This window comes from Narcine bancroftii, chromosome 4 (assembly GCF_036971445.1).
Source record: "Narcine bancroftii isolate sNarBan1 chromosome 4, sNarBan1.hap1, whole genome shotgun sequence".
NCBI lineage: Eukaryota > Metazoa > Chordata > Chondrichthyes > Torpediniformes > Narcinidae > Narcine > Narcine bancroftii.
The window spans coordinates 215,018,219-215,040,728 of NC_091472.1; the positions used below are offsets into that span (position 1 = coordinate 215,018,219).

The 22,510-nt window shown below is 43.6% G+C and overlaps 1 protein-coding gene across 3 annotated transcripts in view; it reads right to left on the reverse strand.

The window, feature by feature from the left end:
• The window catches only part of LOC138761580 (INO80 complex subunit D-like), a 186,804-nt gene that overhangs the window by 85,824 nt on the left and 78,470 nt on the right, over positions 1-22,510 (reverse strand). For all 3 annotated transcript variants that reach the window (XM_069933914.1, XM_069933916.1, XM_069933915.1), the window contains one exon: positions 17,247-18,058. In XM_069933914.1, the coding sequence (XP_069790015.1) occupies positions 17,247-18,058 (812 nt within the window). The remainder of the gene's footprint in view (positions 1-17,246; positions 18,059-22,510) is intronic.

The following is a 22,510-nucleotide window of genomic DNA, read 5'->3' on the forward strand; positions in this document are numbered from 1 at the left end:
AACTCGGCCTGCGACTTCGCAGGCACCAGATGTCACCACATCAAGGATATCTACATAAGGCGGTGTCTTAAAAAAGCAGCCACTATCCCTCAAAGACCACAACCACCCAGGCCATGCCCTCTTCACTCTACCATCAGGGAGAAGGTGCAGGGGCCTAAAGACGAGCACTCAGAGGCACAAGGACAGCTTCTTCCCCGCTGCCATCAGATTCCTGAATGATCAATGAACCAAAGGAACTGACTTACTTTTCCTGCACTGTTATAGTTATTTTATTTTTTTATAGTAATGGCATAAGATGGTTATAAGATGTATTTTTACACAATGAAGCTGCAGCAAAGCCCCGAATTTCATGACTTGTCATGTCAATAAATTCTGATTCTGAGGATTGTTAAGCTTCATTAATAATGGGATTTGAGAGGTCATGTTGCAACTGTAGAAATCTCTGGTGAGACCATTCTTGAGAGTATTGTGTTCAGTCCTGGTCACCTCATGAGAGGAAGTATGTGGAAGCTATGGTGAGGGTGCAGAGGAGATTTACCAGGATGTTGCCTGGATTAGAAAGTAAGTATTAATGAGGCAAGGTTAGCAGAGCTGGGACTTTGGAGTGTAGAAGGATAAGAGGAGACTTAGAGGACTACAAGATTATAAAAGGCTTAGATAGGGTGGACAGCCAGCAGCTGTTTCTCAGGGCAGGAATAGCAAACACCAGAGGACATGTGTACAAAATTAAGGAAGAAAGGTTTATGGGAGACATCATGGGTGTTGTGTTTTTTTTACACAGAGAATTGTGGGTGCCTGGAACACTTTGCTAGGGATGGTGATGGAGGCTGAAACTTTGGGGACATTTAAGAGAGTCTTAGACAGACACATAGATGGAAGAAAAATAGAGGGTTACAGGCAAAGGAGGGTTTAGTATTTTTTTAAGAAATATATGGGTCAGCACAACATTGAGGGCCGAAGCACCTGCAGTGTGCTGTAATGTTCTATGTTCTAAAAGATTAAAAAATGCTAAAGTTTAAAATTTGCAACCCCTTGCTGTTAGTTTGCCAATCATGCAACAGGCAAATTCACTTAATCGGCATCAACCAATCCCCATAGATGCCGAAAACCAGAGGTTTTCATGGTAGCCCTATTAAGATTCTCGTTATCCTCTGAAGCTGCTACCACCTTGAACACTTGCATATTCAGCTGAGTCTACAGCCCTTTTGCACTGCTGATTCCCGGCTAATTTAGTGGGTCCATTCCTGGTAATCATGTAGTGTGAAACGTCCAAACCTGGCAGGCAGGGCGAGTTAAATTCAAGCAGGCTCTGACACTTGGTGGGGGCAAGTATCAGAGTCCAGCCGAGTTAACTCATTTATCATCTTCTGGCAGCGTGAAAGCATATTGTCACCATGGGAGGCAGGACCCCCCCCCCACCTTAAAATGTCAAGTTGTCGATTTACCAGTAAATCATGGTGCAATGGGAAAGGCTCCCGAGTAAGTCTTCCTGCTTCCTAGGAGGGTTGGCAGTGTGAAAGGGGCTAATGCTTCCGCTAATATCACTGCAACTCCCTTTAACAATCGCATACCTAATCACAGAATCTACATTAGTTTCAGTCAAGGATTTCATTCCACATTTACCACCAACACTTAGTTACCGTTTCTGTGAAATTGCACAGAAGGCAGAGGTTCCTGTCAACTTTAACATCACCTACGGAGATCTAGGTATGATGGATTGACCAAGAGTCAATGTCCTCATTGGCACACTTTCTAACCAATTTTGTCAAATTATCTGGGTTTAAGATGAAACAACTGGTGTTTAGTCATTCAAAGTGAAACAAATCCTGGATGATGTATGTACAAGTGCTTAGTGTGTTCAGCAGTGTGGTTTAGTCTTGGTCAGATCCTTCAGGATTACACCGGGGAGCTACCAATTAATCCTGTGTCAGGTAGGTTTGGGATAAGGTCAAAAACCCCACAGTGGGCCTTTGGTTCAGGGGTGCTAGACAGGCAGGAATTCTGAATTTAATGCTGCACAATGAACTGGTTTTGAGTGGGGAACCCTGAGGAGACAGTGATCACAATGTGATAGAATTCACCCTGCAGTCTGAGAGGGAGAAGCAAAGATTGGTGTGTAATTGTTACAGCGGAATAAAGATAACCATGGAGACATGAGAGGAGCTGGCCAAAGTTGATATGGAGGGCCCTAGCAGGGAAAACGGTAAATAGGAAATGGCAGGTGCTTTTTGGAATAAATCGAAAGATACACGATTGTTTCATTCTATGACCTTAGACATTGGAGCAGAAATGGGGTTACAGGTTAGTGTAGTGTAGTGGTTCGCGCAACATTGTTACAACTTCAGCGACCCAAGATCAAATCGGCGCTGTCTGTGTTCTCCCCGTGTCTGTGAGGGTTTCCTCCCACCCTCCAAAAAGTACCAGGCTTTGGTCAATTGGGTGTAATTGGCAGCATGGATTTGTGGGCAAAAAGGACCTGCTACTGTACTGTATGTCTAAAAAATTTTATTCAGCTCATTTGAGTTTGCCCTGCCATTCAATCATGAGCTAATCCATTTTCCCACTGAGCCCCTCTGCTCAGTCTTCATTCCATAACCTTTCCATAAACTAATCAAGAACCTGTGGTGACGCCATGCTTGGAGCGGCGAACTGGCCCCGCTTGTCACGTGCGGTTGGCGGGGCAGCCGCAGCAAGGATGGCGTCATGGACCATCTCTTCCCGTCCGGACTGGAAGGATGTGTACGTGCTTGCATCATTAGGACACAAGTGCCAGGATTTTGGGGCGGGGCCTAGATCAGACTTAAAGGATTCCTTCCGGGCCCACTCCCTGCTCATCGACCTCCAGATGGCTAGTCCATGTTGAGACTTTCCACACGGTGCCCCTAGGTAGATCCAACAAACCGTTCACCCAGCTCGCTTTTGTGGAGACCAAACATGGCCAGTACAGCAACCACCTTGCAGACTTCCCCTCCATTCTGCACCCACAGTTCACGGAAGCCATGCCAAAACATTGCATCCAACACAATATTCCTACCACTGGCCCACCAATACATTCACATGCCCGCCGCCTGGCCCCAGACAAATTCAACCTCGCCAAGGAAGAGTTTAGATGCATGGAGGAGCTGGGCATCATCTGTCATTCCGATAGCCCATGGGTCTCACCCCTTCACTTGGTGCCAATGGCAGCTGGAGGCCCTGTGGCGATTACAGACATCTCAATAATGCAACGACACTGGACCACTACCCAATCCCCCATATCCAGGAGTTTGCAGCGAATCTTCACGGCACAAAGCTTTTCTCCAAAGTCTACCTAATCCAGGGATACCATCAGATTACCATACACCCAATGACTTCCAAAAGACCGCTATTATCACCCCGTTAGGCCTGTTTGAGTTCTTACACATGCCATTCAGTTTGAAAAATGTGGTGCAGACCTTTCAGCGCCTCATGGACGCGGTCGGCAAAGACTTGCCTTTCCTCTTCATCTAGCTCGACGACATCCTAGTAGCCAGCAGCTCGCCCGTAGAACACACGACGCACCTCCACCAGCTGTTCTCTTGCCTCACACAGTTCAGCCTCACCGTTAACTCAGAGAAATGCCCCACTTGTCATGTGCAGTCGGCGGGACAGCCGCGACAAGGATGGCATTGCGGGACCGTCTCTTCCAGTCCAGACACGTATACACTTGCATCATCGGGACACAAGCGCCGGGACATTAGGGGCGGGACCTAGATCAGGCTTAAAGGCTGCAGTGCAATATTCAAAATAAAGCAGTTGTGATACTGGAGCTCACAGCCTATTGTCTCAGTCTCTTCACTGACTTTGCCACAAACTTATCAATTTCTGTCTCAATGTGCGCAATGACCTGACCTCCACATCTACCTGTGGCAACAAATTCCACAGATTTATCACCCTCTGGCTGAAGAAATTCCTACAGATTTATGTTCTAGGTGGACGCCCTTCAATCCCAAAATTGTGCCCTCTTTCCCGAGATTCTCCCAACATGGGGAACAACCTTTCTACATCTACTCTGTCCATGCCTTTCAACCTTCAAAATGTTTCAATGAGATCTCCTCTTCATTCTCCTAAATTCCAATGAATACAGGCCAAGAGCTGTCAAACACTCCTCATATGATAACCCGTTCATTTCTGGAATCATCCTCGTGAACATTATTTGAACCCTCTCAAACATCAGCACCTCCTTTCTTCAATGGGGAGCCCAAAACTGCTCAGAAAGTGAGGTCTCACCAGTGCCTTATAAAGCCTCAACCCCACATCCTTTTCTTATTCCTCATGAACTGAATGCTACCAATGCATTTGCCTTCTTCACCACTGACTCAACCTGCAAGTTTACCTTCAGGTTAACCTGTAAGAGGTCTCCCAGGTCCCTTTGCATCTGGGTATTTTCAATTTTCTCCTCATTAACAAAGAAGCATTTTAAAGGCAACCAAGGCTGACAAGGAAAATCAAAGACAGCATGAAAGCAAAAGAGAGAGCATACGTTATTGGAAAATTTAGTGGGAAATCAGAGCTTTGGGTAGCTTATAAAAACCAACAGAAGGTAACGATAAAACATCAATGGCAGAAAAGATGAAATATGGAAGTAAGCTAACCAATAACATAAAAGAGGATGCCAAAGATTTTATCAGATAATATAAATATTAAAGACAGCCAAGGATAGACAATGGACTACTGAAAAATGACAGTGGAGAAGTGGTTATGGGGAACAAAGAAATAGTGGAGGAACTGAATGCATATTTTCCATGTCTTCACCGTGGAAGACACCAGTGACGTGCCAGAAGTTCAAGAGTCATGGGACAGAAGTGAGTAGTGTTGATGAAGCATGGAGTCTGGGGCATGGAGAGGTTGGGAGAATGGGCAAAGAAGTGGCAGATGGAACTCAGCATAAGGATCATACACTTTGATGAAGGAATAAATAAATTCTCTCCCTACATAGGGAGAGAATTTAAAAAACAGTGGTCCAAAAGGGTCTTGGGGATCCGAGTAAAAGATTCCCTAAAGGTTAACTTGCATGTTGAGTCGGAAGTAAGGAAAGCAAATGCAATGTTAGCATTCATTTTGAGAGAGCTACAATATAAAGGCCAAGATGTAATGCTGAGGCTTTACAATGATCAGACCACAGTTGGAGTATTGGGATCAGTTTTGGGCCCAAACCCAAGGAAGGATGTGCTGGTGTTGTAAAGGATTAAGAGAATGGACCCGGGGATGAAAGGGTTAACATCCAATGAGTGTTTGATGGTTCTGCGACTGTACTCACTGGAGTGTAGACAGAAGAGGGGGTACCTCATCAAACATTCTGAATATTGAAAGGGCTGGAGAGTGGGGGTGGAAAAAATGTTTCCAGTAGTGGGAGAGTCTAGGACCAGCCTCGGAATAAAAGGATGTCCTTTAGGAAGAGATTTTTTTTTAAATTTCTTCAGAGGGTGGCGAATCTGTGGCACTCATTGCCAGACGGCTGTGGAGGCAAAGTCATTGGGTACATTTAAAGTGGAGGATGATAGGTTCTTGACTATTGTGATCAGCTGTCAGGAGTTTGTACATTCTCCCCGTGTCTGCGTAGGCTTTCCCTGAGGTGTCTGATTTCTCTCTTCCCCCCCCCCCCCACTCGAAATGTTCCAGGCGGCGGGGGGGGGGAGGTGGTGTAGATTAATTAGGTGTAAGTTGGAAGACCTTGTTTCCATGCTATATGTCTAAATTTAAAATTAGCATGGAAAACGAATAAGTTCTTCAAAGGACAAAAACAAGATGTACATTACTTAAAAGAATCAGAAAACAACCATCAAAATTCTTTGGACACGTCACGCGAAGAGATACATTAGAACATTTAGTTACAACTGGAAAGCTGGAAGGAAAAAGAAGCAGAGAATGAAAATGATAGATGGATTAACATCATGGTTAAAACAAGGGAGGCCAACAACTACAATTCAGAGGGTCAGAGACTGTGAGGGATGGAGACATGATCGCCCACGATGAATGGCAAGGCATCTGAACAAATACCTACAGTTGATATATCCCTTAATTTCAATAGTCACTGTCTAGCTCAACCCACTATTATGCCCAGTAGCCTGTTCCAGGAACTTACCACTGTGTAAAAAACTTACCCTGGACACTTCCTTTAAATCCTCTCCCCTCCCCCCCCCACCCCTCCATTTAAACGCACATCCTCTAGTATGTGGAATTTGGCATTTTTACCCTGGGAAAAAGATTCTGACTATAAATGCCTTTTAATTTTATAAAGCCATCAGGTCTCCCCACAGCCTCAGATGCTGAGAAAACAAGCTAAGTTTGTCCAACCTCTCCCCTGAGCTCATACACACTTATCCAGGTACTCCACATCCTCCCTGTAACAGAAGGCTGGCATTTCATACTATACTCCCAGAGTGGCCTTACCAAAGCATTGTACAGCCGCAAGGAGGTTAACGTTTTGGCATGAATAGAAGTTGGCTGTATAGGCATTACTAAGTCTCTTCCTGGTGGACAAGTTGAGGCAACTGGTGTGTGCCCCTGGAATCAATTTTTTATCAATCTCTATAAATTAGATGGACAAAGAGATCAAAGATATGGTTGCTAAATATGCTAATGACACAATGGGTGGAAAAGTTATGAAAGAACATCAGGCCACAAAGGGACATGAGTGGGTGAAGTGAGGGGGTAAAGATTTAGCGAATACATTTGACTGCATTATACACCGTAAGTGCCCATTTTGGCAGGAAATATAACAACAACAAAAAAAGATTTCCATGGTCAGATGGTGAGAGAGCTGGGGACTGCAAATGTGGCAATCAGGAGCAAAAACCAAACCACTGGAGGCATGCAGTGGGTTGGGTAGAATCTGTGGAGCCAGAGGGATAGTCAAATGTTTCAGATGGAGACCATACAATCAGAACATACTTGTGCAAATATTCTCAGAAAGCTGGGAAATTAAATGCAAAGTCAGGATGGTTGTACTTCACTTTTGAAGGGCACCGGCAAAACCACACTCGGAACATTATGGAGAGCATTAACCTCCTTATTTAAGGGTGATTATAAAAGCATTCGAAGGGAGTTTAAAGAAGATTTGCTGAAGGTTGGCTACACCAGTCATTCTCAACCTTTTTTTTGGCTATAGCCCCCTTAGGAATCTGCTCAGACTCCCTCCTTCGTGAAGCAGTTCTTTAGTTCATCAGTACAGCACTTCTCTCCAACTACATTAAAAAAAATTTTATGACTTCAGTATGTGGCCCCCAGGGGAGCTGTGTGGCCCCTGCTGAGAATGGCTGGGCTAGATATAGCCACTGGAGTTTAGTACAGTGAGAAGTATCTTCGCAGGGTGGATGGAGTGAGGATGTTTCCTCTTGTGGGATAATCTAAAATGAAAGGTTCTCTGCTTTTCATTCAATTATTACAGAGGTGGCTAAAGTCTTTTTTTTTCTCCAGTGGCGAGCATCCTGAGAATTCCTCAAATGGCAGGGGAAGCAGAGCCTTTGACTATTTTAAAGCTGAGGTTGGCAGATCTTTGATTAACAAAGAGAGGAACAGTTATTGTGGGCATATGGAAAATGGGAACCAAGGTTACAGACATATCAGTTGTGATCTCATTACATGGTGCCACATGCTTGATAGCAATCTCCTACTTCTAAATGAAATGTTTGTTGTTCCCATGTATGTTTGTCAAAAAGATTGCTTTACGGAGCGTCTTAAAAAGAGTGGTGGAGAGGTAGCAAGCCAGAGGTTTATGTGCCAAAAATATTCTGCCATCGAGGACATGTTTTGCAGCAAATAAGAAATGTGCAAGAGGGTGATGTGGCAAGAGTGGCACATTTCTCAGGGAGCTGCAGGAAGTGAGATAAATAAGAAGAAACTGGACCCAGGAAAGATTTGAAGCAAAGATTAGAATTTAAACAACTGTTTAAATTCCCACTTTGCACTGATAATACAGCTCAAATTTCCTGGTTCAAGTTTAAAGAGAACTTTATTTCAGGAGGCAGTGAAGGCAACCTCAGCATCACACCTTACACTCTGGCAGCAGAAGCAGGTCTAGATGCTGAACACAGAGCATTACAGCACAGGCTCTTCAGCCAATGATGTTGTGCCAACCTGTACTGTGCCCTCCATAAAGTTCGAAACAAAGACACTTTCATCCTTTGCCCCTGTGCTCCAGTTTTAAATTTGTAATCAAACAATTCATATGTGATGAAGTGCGCATTCCAGATTTTATTCAAGGTTATTTACATATATTTTGGTTTGACCCCGTAAAAATTACAACACTTTTTATACATAGTTCCCCCATCTCAGGACATAGTAAGTTTATTAATGTAATCATGTTTAGTACTTTGTTGCATATCCCTTGCATACAATGACTGCTTGAAGTTTCATGGACATCACCAGGTGTTAAGTATCTTCTCTGGTGATGCTCTGCCTGGCCTCTACTGCAGCCATCTTCAGCTCCTGCTTGTTTTGGGGGTTTGTGCCCTTAAGTTTTCTCTTCATCATATGGAAGGCATGCTCAATTGGATTTAGATCAGGGAATGACTTGGCGATTCAAGAATTTTACAGTTTTAAATTTTCAAAATATCCTTTGTTGTTTCAGCAATATGTTTGCGATCATTGTCTTCTTTTAAATATTTTAATTTTTCCAAGCCTCATATCAAATATTATTACATACATTATATAAATAGTATTGTCTCATATGATTGCTCAAATCTCACCACCCCACCTCCCAACTGTTAACAAAAAAAAAATTGTCCAAAAGAAGGGGTGTTTGAGCTTTCATTAATTAGTTCATATCTTGATCTTCAGGAATTCAATGCTATTCACCTAACTATATTATTTAAGCCTTTTCAGGGAAGTTAATTATATCCTTAAGTCAGTATGATTCAAATAAGGTTGCCATATTTTAACCACACATCAAATTTCTTTCTAAGATCATGTTATCTTTTCTAGGGGGGGGACACAGCTTTGCATTTTCATATTCCAGTGAGTAATGAGTGGGGGGGGGGGGGAGGGGGAGTGTTGGATTCCATGTAACAGTTATACATTTCCTAGCTCTAGTGCAATCCTCACAAACTGTATTTGATATTTTGATAGTTTTGTGCCAATAACCATAAGATTGCCCAATAAATAAAGTTCTGTGAGATCATTGTCTTGCTGTTGAATGAAGCGCTGTCCAATATGTTTGGAGACATTAGCTCCAACTTGAGCAGATGCTTCTATTCACCTCAGAATTCATTTTGCTACTGGCATTAGCAGTTGCATCATCAATAAAGATAAGTGCGCCAGTACCTGTGGGAGCCATACATGCCCAGGCCGTAACATCCCCACCACCCTATTTCACATATGAGGTGGTATGCCTTGGATCTTGGACAGTTCCTTTATGTCTCCACACTTTGCTCTTGCCATCACACTGTTACAGGTTAATCATGGTCTCATCTGACTACAAGACCTTTTTCCAGAATTCTGCAGGTTCTTTTAAATACTTCCTGACAAACTGTAATTTTGTTTCTGTGGCTAACTAGTGGTTTGCATCTTACATTGTAGCCTCTGTGTTTCTGTTCATGAAGTCTTCTGCAGTCAAAGTCATAGACACATCCACACCTGCCACCTGAATAGTGTCTCTGATCCGTCAAGACAGGCATTAGGGAAATTTTCATTGTTATGATGAGAATATTCTGTCATCAGCAATGGAGGTCTTCTTTGGAATACCATTCTCTTCCAATTACTGATCTCACCAGTACACTCTTTTTAATAATGTTCCAACCAGTTGATTTCGGTAATCCTGAGGTTTGTTTATCAGCCTCATAATGGCTTCTTTGACTTTCATTGGCACAACTCTGGTCCTCATGTTGAAAAATGGCAACTGCACTTTCCAAAGGTGATCCAAAACTTCAAAGTAAGCCTAGCTCTCTTATACCTGCACCAATGAAGCAATTAAACATACCCGAGTACCCATAAACACCTGTGAAGTCAAATGTCCTAAACATTATGATGCCCTGAAATAGGGGAACAATGTATAAAAAGTACTGAAATTTCTAGATGGTCAAACCAAAATGTGTACAAATAACCTTGAATAAAATCAGGAATGTGCATTTTAATCACGTGAGTTGTTCAATTACAAATTTCCATCTGTGAAGCAAGGGGGAAATAAAATCTCTGTCTGAAATATTATGGAGGGCACTGCATATACCTAAAAATCTTAACCCTCCCTACCTCATAACCCTCTATTTTTCTTTCATCCATGTGCCCAAGTGTCTCTTCAATGCTCCTAATGTTCCAGCCTCCACCACCACCCCTGGCAATGCATTCCAGGCATCCACAACTCTCATTCAGCAAAAGAATGAACAAATGGTACTAAGTTTCATTAACCACAAGAAGACCTAAACAGCTAACTGTTAACCTGCATCAATATTCCTGAAATAGCTGCTCTACCTCCTTTTGCAAAATGGGTAGCAAAGCAGAAACAAAATGAAGGTTGCTGAGGAGACATAGGCAGGGGCAATACTCAAGTTGCAAAACCTCCCAGATTCTTGTTGCCTTTCCTCCATACATTAGTGTTGCTTGAGATGCATTCAAACCTTTAAGCTACTGCCAACAGAGTTTAAACTGCAGACTGTGGCACGCTGTTACGGCGAGAAGAGCAGCTCCTTCACAGTTCCAGCGCCCAGTATTCAATTTCAATTTCTGGTGCTGTCTGTGTGGAGTTTGTACCTTTCCCCGTGACTATATGGGGTTCTCCTCAATGCTTCCCTTTTCTTCTCACATTTCAAAAATATGCAGATTGGTGGGTTAATTGGCCATTGTTAACAGTGTCTGAAGTGCAGATGAGTGCTGTGGCAGAAATGTGGAGGAAGCTGGTGGGAATGTAGAGGAAATAAAATGGAATTAGTGTAGGATTAGGGTGCTTGATGGTCAGGGCAAGCTTGCTGAGCCAAAGGACCGGTTTCCATGCTGCATTATGCCGTCAAATTTCCTTTGCACAGCTGGGGAGAGACTAAGCATTACAACAATATACAAACTAGATGCCATTATTTAGGTATTCCCAGGATAAAGGGAGCATCAGGTTCAACTTAACTAATTTGTTTCAGATTACAACTGTCCCACAATGGTTCCAGTCCTTGACTATAGTTAAAATAATGGATAGAGATACAATAGCTATCATTCATATGGTGCACTAAACAAGGTAAAGTCTACCAAGGTGCATCACAAGCGGTAACACTGGACAACAAAGATTTTGCTTCCTGAATACCTTTGGGTGTATTTTATGCTGCTGCTCTTGGAAATCACCTTAAGACTTTCCTATCATGTACCATTTTTAAAATATCACCTATTTGTAATTTCCTGTCATACTAGTACATTGCCCACAAAGCAAGCTGTTTTGGTCAGTCCAAGCATGGCTGGGCATGCACTCAGTGCAAGTGTTATGCAAATGTTGTCTTAGACCTGGGCATGCTTTGTCAGGATAGATGCAGACAGGCTATAAAAGCAGCTCAGATATACAGATGCTGTGCATGCCATTGATATAGATTGAATGCATGTTGATGCACATGTTCTTCAAGCAACAGCATTTATAGTCTTCAGAAAGATTCAATTCAGCAGAAGTGTCTTGCCAATGTTGCCACAGCTGCAAGATAATCTGTCACATTTGTGGTGAGTGTATACTTAAGACTCAAAGATGCAGCATGACTGTACTTATGAAGAAAATTGGTGACCAAGAGAAACCCTGTGCTCCTCACCTTTGTTGTGCAACATGTGCAGTCATCCTGAGAGCTTGGCTCAGCATCATGATGTTAAAATTTAATCATAGTTAATTTAATTTCCTACTTGATACAGCAAATCTAAAATTACCTTTGTGTTCATCTTGAAGGTTCTATCATAATCCTCTTTTTTTCAGGAAGCAAACCTTTTGGAAAAAAATGTTGTCCAGTGCAATCAGACAGAGACATGAGGAGAACTTTGACCAGATGGTTGGTCTAGAAGACAGGCCCAAGGAGAGGAAACATTTGAGAGGACAAGTGTAGAGACCTTGGTTGGCTGTACAATAAGCCATGTAATCAAAGCACACAATACAGCATCTTAATCCAGGAAACTTTTGCCCATGACTATTATTATGCCATATGACAAGCAAGGTGGTTATATTCTGCACTCAGTGTCTTAACTCAGGATGTAATTGTAAAGTTGACCACTTCAACACCCCATAACTCGAGGAATGGGATGTCAATATCTAGAAAAAAGACCATAATTTACTGGAGATTAAGCAATGAGACATCTCTCAATGAGGTTGGACATTATATCCTATAAGGATTGCTGAGGAAGTAAACAAAGAGTGAGGAAAATATTTTCAGTTATTTCAGTGATGTGCCAATGTTATCATATTCTAAATGCCAGGATTAAAATCCTGTCAACTATTATCTACATACTATTTTATTAACTTTGCTGGGATAGTACCCTTTATTTATACAGCAACTCACAATAATCTTTTTAATTTAAAAATTTATTTACATTACGAGAGAAGCAGATTCCAGCCACTGAGACCCATGCCGCCGAACTACATCAAATGAACCTATGCAGACACGGGAAGAACATATAAACTCCTTAGAGACAGTGCCAGATTCAAACCCGGGTGGCGCACTAACTGCTACACTAACCATGCTACCCAATGTGAAAGGGCTTCACAACGCATTACTTTCATGGTCCGATCAAGGGAAATTGATATAACTTAGCGCACAGCAAAAAACCATAGAAATTAATGGAATTTTTTTGCTGGCACTCCCATCATCCTAGGTAGAAAATTTAGATAACTGAATATAAGCCTCCAATTACACCTCAGGCTTAGCTATTTAATTTACTGGCAGCCATTGAACTGGCTTCATGGCTATTTATTAATTGGTGAAAGAAGTACTCTACTAATGTAAACACCCACAGCAAGCATTTATTGGGCATACAGTACCATCCATTATGGTTCAAAGCAAGCTTCATCCTACAATGGTTAGGCAGGACATGATTTTAATATACTGATAAATATCAATGGTGTCCTATCAGAAATAAACAATGGAAAGAAATGGATTGTACACTCCCCAATGGCATTAATTTCATTTCTGTGGGTTATTTCATTCCTCTGTAGTCTTCTATTGAGAGGGAACAGAACAAATGGAGAACGAAATGAAAAGAGGAAATGGAAACCAAAAAGAAAGATTTGTATTTTAACAACACATTTCCTGACCTCAATTCACTTGTACTTTATAAGGTATTTCTGTGGTTAAATAGGATAGATGGTGGCCAGTTTGAACAAGGTGAGGAAACATAAACATCAATCAGATGCTGACCGGATTAGGTGTCGTTTTGGCAAAAAAAATCTGGTGACATTTGACCCAAAACATGAAATAGTTTTGAGGTCACCTCAGATATAGAGGTAACCTCTAAAAACTTAACATTCAATCCTTTGGAGATATTCCAGAAAGTTACCAGAGGAATCATGTTACCTTCCTCTACTACACAATTTTTTTATAAAACTTTCCTTTAAGCTCTGCATGAGTTTCTGCTCAGTGAGGCAATGCTTCAAATACAGTCCACAAACACTTTGAACCTCGAATGCTTGAATAAAGTCGACATAAAACAGTTGTGTCAGGTTAGAGCTTGATTTTATGTTCTGTGGCAGTCTGGCCATATTAATCTCAGATGATAATCACAGTTAATGTAAGAATGGCACGGTCCTAACTGACTTGCAGTACAGTGAGCAATGCAATTTGGCATTTTGAGGTGAACAAAGGAAGAGGTCTCTGGTGGCAAATATCCACCATGAGTTTAACCTACAGCATAAAAGATGTGAGAAGAAAATTAGTGAGATAAAATCTACCGTTTCGTCCATTATTTTCCTTCTGAATAATAGTTAATTACTCAGATAGTTGACTCCTTATCTGCCATCCTCCAGAAACTCCAAGCAGCCCAAAGCTCTACAGCCATAAGCATCATGGTGCTTTTCCTGATCTCACAACTCTATTTTTCCAACACAAAGTGAAAAATCACAAGCACAACTTGACAATCTTACTGCATCCGACTGTCATCTGTCATTCGTGGTTGGAGACACAGAGGGGACGGCAGACAATGGAATCTGAAGAGAAACACAAGTTGCTGGAGGAACTCAGCGGGTTGAGGAGTAGCAGTGGGAGAAAAAGAATGGTCATCCTTGTGAGCTGGAGCCCTTCATCAAGATCAAGATCATTCTTTTTCGGTTACTGATGCTGCCTGTCCTCCAGTAGATTGTGTCCAGCACCAATAATGATTAAACCTTGAACCGTGCAGGGATTTTGGTCTGCAATTTTTGCCATAAACATCTTTCCCTTTCTATCTCCCTTAAAAGGTAAAACAATTCAGAGTCTCTTTCAGAGACTTGGAGACACTCTCCCACACATATTCTGCACTCCCACACTCTACCATCTCACACAATCGGCCATTAACACGTACATTACCATGAGTGCCATTCATTCTAGATTATAACATCATTGCTTATATAAAGTGGAATCCTTAAACTGAAGGCACCACATCGCAAGAGAAGGGTAGGCACCTGCATGGGAAGAGGAAGAAAATGGAAGGAAAGTAAAAATTGAAAATAGAAAGAACACTTGAAGACTAACAATTTAACCAATCATTTTCTCTCTTGTACTCCTCAAGCATCTTCCCTTAAATGTGCTGATGCAGTTAACCTCTTTCCTTAAGTGCGCCGGTGCAGTTTGTCTCTTCCCTTGAATGCGCCGGTACAATTTGCCTCTTCCCTTGAATACACAGACGCAGTTCGCTTCTTCCCTTAAATGCACCAATGCAAGTTGCCTCAACCATTCCAGTCTAATATTTGAGCTACTTTTTAAGCAAATTTTCTCACAAATCTTTTTGATTTATGGTCATGGAGACATTGAATGCAGAAACAAACCTTTAACCCATCTTTAACTCTCAAGTATCCTCTGCAATAATCCCATTTACCAAGCACTTGGCCCAGAACTTCCACACCTTGGCAATTCAAGTGCTTAAATGTTGAAAGAATCTGCCTCTACAATGCTCTCTGGCACTGCATTTCAGACTGCAATTGACTTTTGGTGAAATATTCTTCCTTGAACCTCTTCCAGATCTTTGGCTCTTTATATTAAGCTGAAGCCCTCTGGATTTGGATAACTTTGCTATGGGGAAATGTTTACTATCTTCCACCATTCACCCACTCAATTTTGCATACATCTATCAGGTTCCCTTCAGCCTTTTCCACCCTGAGGAAAACAAATCCAGTCTATCCAGACTCGCCTCATACTTTTCACACTGCATCCCAAGCAACATCTCTTCACCCTCTCCAGAACAATCACATCCTTTTTTTTTTAACTGTGGTGACAAAAACTGTGCAGAATACTCCAGACTCATGGATTATAAAACTTACTATAACTTCCAAAATTTTTTATTCTAATGAAAACTTGTGTCCTGTATATCTTCTTTACCACCCTTTCTACTTGTGCCACCATCTTCAGGAATCTCTGAATGTGTACACCAAGGTGCATCTCAATACAGGAGGCGACTTATTGCAAAATTCCCCCATTCAATTACAGCCATACCTGTTGCCCTTCTTGAATAAAAGGAGCTATATTTGCTGCCCTGCAGTGTTCTGACACCTTACGAGTGAGGATTCACTATCTCTGTCACTCTTGCCTCTTTTAGTAGCTTGGGATACACCTTGTCAGGTCCTGGGAATTTATCCACTTTTATATCCTATATGCCTCCCTCCCCGAACTCTCCACCTACAATGTTTTTCTCCTGAGAGAATGCAGGAGTGAAGTACTCATTAAAGACCTCAACAACTTCCTGTGACTCTGTGGACAGAGTGCCCCTCAGGTATTTATTGGCACCCCCACTCTTTCCCTGGCTACCCTTTTGCTCTCACAGTAAAGCAGTTGGTTCTGAATCAGAATTCTATCAAATTCTCACACATTTTTAGATTCAATTCATTTAATTTGGCATCATGTTCGGTGTAGGCAACGTGGGCCAAAGGACCTGTTGCTGTCCTGTTCTACACATCAATCTTTCCGTCTTTACACATCTGCAAATCTTTCCTTATAGTTACAACCCTCCAGTCCTACACCTGGTTCTCTGGTTGGTTGCTTCTGTATATTTTATTAGAACATGAAGGCCAGAAATGTATCCCTTCACTTCATCATGTGTGTAGAGGCTGTCCTTGGATACAACACAATGAGATGGTGGTGCATTACATAAACGAGCTGGAGAAACTCAGCAGTTCACGCAGCATCCACTGGAAGTAAAGGGTAGCCAATGTATCAGCCCTGGTCTCTTCACCAAGGTATGAGCAAAAATGGGCAGGTACTTGAATGGAAAGGTTGGGGGAGGGAACAGATGGGAGGAGCACAGGTGGGAAAAGAGTTGAGAAGTGATGGGGAAGAGATAGCTCTCTGATAAAAGGATGGAGAGCTGGAGGAAAGGAGAGAAATGGGTAGGGAAAGAGAAGGACTTGGGAATAGAGTTAACAGAAATTGGAGAAATTGATGGAAATCCCATCTGCTGGAAGAGCACCCAGACAGAGCACAAGGCACTGCTCCTCTAATTTGTGTGTAGCCTTGGTTTGGCAGTGTATGAGGTCATGGATGATATGTCAGTGTGGGATTGGTGAGTGGAATTGAAATGATTTCCCACTGGGAGATCCTTGCTATTGCTGGGACAGAGCGAAAGTGCTCAATGAAACGATATCCTCGTCTGCGTGCAGTCTCTCCAATGAAGAGAAGTCCACATCCAGAGCACCGGATTGCGGTAAATGACTCCTGCAGATTCACAGGTTGCTTCACTTGGGAGGACTGTAAGGGGCCCTGAATTGAGGCACAACTGTAGCATTTCTTGATATAGCTCTCTGATACGAGAACAAACGTAAGAGGGGGACAGAGGGTTAAGGAAAAGAGAGAGACCAGGAGGGAATTAATGGCAATGTGATATGGCAATATTAATACTGTCTGCTTGAAGGCTGCCAAGATGGGATACAAGGTGTTGTTCTAATTTGAAAGTAGCTTCAATTTGGAAGTGAATGAGGCTATGGATAGACATATTGGTATGTGAGCTCCTTGTTGCTGCAGCAGAAAGAGAGAGTGTGTTCATTTAAATGATTTCCCAGCCTCCCTGATGTAGACGAGGCCACAACGGGAGCACAGAACGCAGTAAATGACCCCTGCAGATTCACATGGTGGTTTCAGTGAAGTAGCCTGGCATATTCCTACCTAAATGTGGAAAGAGATCCCGATGCAAGAGTTGCTTCTCAGCACACAGCTTTGCTAGTCTCTGGAGCCTGTTGACGCAGGCCGAGTGCTGCCTGCAGACCGGCGTAGAGTTCGAAGCCTGGAGGACGACTATGTTAGGCCTGGAAGAGTCCGCCGCCTTGGCAGCAGGTGCAGGTGGGTGAGCAGCAGGCTGCGGCAAGGACGGCGTCTTGGTTTGCTGCGGCGGGGAGGCGGTCCGGTGGGGCTTCCCATTTGGCGAGCGCGAGGCAGGCGCCGCTGCTACTGTGCCGTGGGCCGCCGCTTGCGGCAGGCTGGGGCTTGGGGGAAGTGGGGGTTTGCATAGCAGGCCCTGTGATAGCACGGCAGGTCGTGGGGGGCTGGAGAGAGGTGGGGTGCCTGGGAAGAGCGGCCGAGGAGGTGCAGGGTGGGAGTTAAAGTGCTCTGATTGCAGTTTGAAAATCTCAGGCTCCCGAAGCAGCCGCTGCTGCTGCTGCCGGTTCTGAGCCAGTTTGGTCTGAAGCTTCCGTTTGACAGTTCCTTTCCTCAGCGCACAATCGTCATCGTCGGGGAAAGCAAAGGGGTCATCGAGCTCATGCTCCAGGTACTGGAGGGGCAGCCGAGGCCTCTGGGGCGATCGTGTCGGTCCATCCAAACCATTTGCTGTCTTCAAGGTGAGCGAGGGTACTGCAAGGCTGACTGCCATGGCAACATCAGGGTGCAGTCTGGGGCGCACCTCTTCTAGCTGCTCATTCTTCTTCTTCCGCTCTTTTTTGGGCACCAAACCAAGGACTTGCAGGTGGCTGTTGCAGTATCTGTCATGAAAAGGGTGAAAGTGTTAGTACAGAAAGGGAATGGTGGCTATGTTGCCAAGTATCACACCTTGCTCAATTCAGGTCCTTCTAATCCTTGGAGCCAAAACCAGGATGTGACCTCCCCAACCTCCTCTGCCTCCAGGCACATATTGCCCCCTTTATCCTTCAGTGGCTCCAACTTCATTCTCATCATCCTTCTGTTCTTCATATACGTATAGAACACCCTGGGGTTCTCCTTAATCCTACCTGCCAAGGCTCTTTCATGCCCCCTTCGAACTCTCCTAAGAAATTTCTTAAGCTTCTCAATTTCTTAATTTCATATACTTCTCATGAACCCTTCCTGTTTCCTGCTTCCTATATCTAATATATGCTCCTTTTTCCTCTTCACAAGCTGTTTTACTTGTTTCATCGATCACGGTTCCCTTTCCCTACCATCTTTTCCCTGTCCCAGTGGGACAAACCAATCCTGAACCAGCACAAGTGGTCCCTAAACTTCCTCCACATTACTTCTGTGCCTCCACCCTTAAACATCTGTTTCCATTTTATTCTCGTTAGTTCCTGCCTCATCCCTTCATAATTATCCCTTCCCCAGTTAAGCACTTTCCCAGTTTGACTGTCTTTATCCTTTTCCATAACTATGTTGAAGCTAAGGGAGTTGTGGTCACTCTCACCAAAATGCTCCCCCACCGAGAGGTCCACCACCTGACCAGCTTCAGTCCCCAGAACCAGATCCAGTGTGGCCTCTCCTCTCGTTGGCCCGTCCACATACTGTGGCAGGAATCCTTCTTGTACATACCTGACAAATTCAGCCCCATCTATCCCCCTTGCCTGTCAATATTAGAGATATTGAAATCATCCTTAACCACAACCCTGTATGTCCCTCACCATTCCAAAATCTGCCTGCTTATCTGATCTGCTCCTTGGTATCCCAAGGACTATTTGAGGGTAGAGACCACCCCCAGCCTTCCTATTTCTGACTTCTACCCACACCAACTCAGTGGGCACTCCCTCTGCAGATTCCTCCTTTTCTGTAGCCATGAAACGAGTAATGCTACTCCCCTTCTGCACTTTTTCTACCTCCCATCTTATTCTTTTTAAAGCATCTAAACCCCAGTACCTGCATCAGCCAATCCTGCCCTTCCTCCCACCAAGTCTCTGTAATGGCCACAACGTCGTGGTTCCATGTATTGATCCATGCTCTAAGTTCATCCCCTTTATTCCTAATACTCCTAGCATGGAAATAGGCACATTTCAAACTCTGTAACTGGCTACCTTTATCCTCTGCCTCTCCTTCCTCACCAACTCAAGAGCACCTAGCATCAGGCTTTTGACCTTCTACCCTAATTTTTGCACCCTGCCAAACTTGCCAACAGCTCTAGCAAACCTGTCCACTGGGATATTGGTCCCCCTCCAGTACAGGTGCAGCCCATCCTTTTTGTACAGGTCAGAAGAGATCCCAATGATACACAAATTTGAACCCCTGCCCTTGGCACCAACTCTTCAGCCACGCATTCATTTGCCACAACTTCCAGTTCTTACCCTCTCGGCGCATGGCACAGGCAGCAATCCTGAGAATACCACCCTTGATGTCCTGCTATTTAACTTATTTCCTAACTCCCCTAATTCCCTCTTCAGGAAATGGCTATGTCATTGGTCCCCACATGGATCACGAAATCCAGATGCTCGTCATTAGGTCAGAATGCAATAAACTTGATTAGAGACGTCCCCTGACCCTGACATCTGGGAGGTCACATACAACCAGGAGCCTCACAATCTCATTCACAGAAACTCTTATCTGATTTCCAAACCAACAAGTCCCCAATTACCATAGCTCTCCTCTTTCCCTCCCTTCTCTTCTGAGCTGGGGTCCAACCTCTCTGACTGAGACGTAACCACCTCGACTTGTCCCTGGTAGATCGTTCCCCCACAACAGTATCTAAAACAATATACTTATTGAGGGAAAAGGTCACAGGAGTGCTCTGCTCTTTCGGTCTCTTCTTCCCTCTCCTGACAGTCACCTGTCTCCCGACTTTTAGGGGTGACTGCCTCCCTGAAACTTCTGTCTATCACTACCTCTGCCTCCTTAACTCCTCTAACTCAGTTTGTCAGGAGCTGCAACTGGATGCACCTTTAGCAGGTGTAGTCATCAGGAACAAATGTGCTGTCCCTGCCTTCCCACATCCTTCAAAATTAATTAAAGAAAATTCCAGCCTTACCTCTTTGGGAGAAACCTTTTCCTCAGCCTTTGCTCGTCGAAGCCTCTTGACCCAAAGCCTCAAAGCTCCACTCCTTCACTGGGCCACTCACTCACTGGCCGCTCCTCTTTAGCTACCCCTCCTTTTATTTGTCCATGCCAATTATCTCAAATGCTCACTCCCACAAATCAACACCAGTTTAACCCTTCAGTTGCCCTCTGCATTCCTTTAAAAGCACACTGACCTCAGCTGCTTCCCTGTACTCACTGTTGTCTGAGTCGTTCCCTCCTCCTCCTACTTTGACAGTTCCACATTTATAGAACAGGCTCCTTAGCTCAACTTGTCCAAGATGATATTCTGAGCCTACATTTGGTCCACATCCCTCTAAACCCTGCCCATCGTGTATCTGTCCAAATGCCCTTTGAAGGTAGTATTTGTACCTGGCTCTAAGCTTCCTCTGGCAGCTCATACCCCCTCACCTTAAACCTATGCCCTCTGGAACCATAGAACACTACAGCACAGAAATCAGCCATTCAGCCTATCTAGTCTGTGCCAAACTATTATTCTGCTTAGTTCCACTGACCTGCACCCAGATCGTATCCCTCCCATGCATGTACCTGCCCAAATTTTTCTTAAATGTCAAAATTGAGTCTGCATTCACCAATTCAGCTGGCAGCTCATTCCACACTTCCAAATCTCTCTGCATGAGAAAGTTCCACTGAAACTTAATCCTTTCACCCTCAACCCATATCCTCTGGTTTGTATCTCACCTACCCTCAGCAGAAAAGGCCAACTTGCATTTCGTCTGTCTATTCTCATCATAATTTTGTTATCAAATCTCCCCTCGTTCTTCTATGCTTCAGGGAATAAAGTCCTAACCTGCCAACCTTTCTTTCTAACTCAGTTCTTCAAGTCCCATCATCATCCAATTCTAGAATTATCTACCTCAGGAAAAAGACTGAGCATTCACTTTATCTATGATTTTACATGCCTCTGCAAGATCACCCCTTCAGCCTCCTGAGCTCCAAGGAATAAAGACACAGATTATCAAGCCTCTCCTTATAGTTCAAGCCTGCCAGCACCGGTAACAGTCATAGTTATTTAAGTTTTATAATTTAGACATACAGCGTGGTAATAGACCCTTTCAGCCCATTAGCCTGTGCCGCCAATTATACCCGATTGACCAACAACCCCAGTTTGTTTTGAAGGTTGGGGGAAAACCGGAGGCCCCCTCCCCGGGAAAACCCACACAGAAGCAGGGAGAAAGTAAAAACTCATTACAGACAACGCCGGATTCGAACCTTGGTCGCTGGCACTGTAACAGTGTGGTGCTAACCATGTACATGAAAACTGAAATGACTGAGGGGTGGGATGGTTGGCGTAGCGGTTAGCACAACACCTTTCAGTGCAAGCAATTGGGACCAGGGTTCAAATCCTGCGCTGTCTGTAAGGAGTTTGAACATGCTCCCCAGGTGCTCCAGTTTCCTCCCACCGTTTGAAACATAACTGGGGGGTGTAGATTAATTGGGTGTAAATTGGGCATGGACTCGTGGGCGGAAATGGCCCATTACCATGATGTATGTCTCAATTTAAAATTTAAATTAATTTTTTTTTAAAAATCAAGAGAGAAGCAGCTTTTAGGAAAATAACATTGAAATACCAGAAAAGAAATATTGTACCATTAGTTTTTGTGAACTCATTTAACTGCTTGTAGAGGTCTGTGAGAAGGAGTGTCAGGAATAAAGGTGAAAGAGTTTCGCAGGTGAAATGTTACCAGGCAGCAATGTCTAAACTGAGCTACACAAGCTGCTGGGAAATACTGAAAGTTAATATTCTCAGAACTCTGAGAGCATGTACTTTAAAAATTAATCAGGACTGATGAAAAAAAAAAGTTTTAAGATATCTTGGGAACAACTAACTGATAAAGCTTGGACTCCTCACCATTCCTGTAAATCAAAAGAAAAAGAAGTCCCTGCCCACCTTCGCAACCTCTGCGCTACTGACAGCAAGTGGTGAGGCAGGAACAAAAGGAGCTGTTAAGAGACTATTAGATAAGTACGTGGAACTGAGAGAAATGGAAGGTTCAGCAAAAGGGAAATTCTCGGCAGTTGGTTATGTCAACACAACACTGTGGGCCGAAGGGCCAGGACTGTGCTGTAGATTTCTATGTTCACTTGTTCATCAGCAAATGAGAAACAAAACTGCAGATGCTGGAAACCTGAAATCTGACAGGGGATCTTCACCCTGAAACATTAAC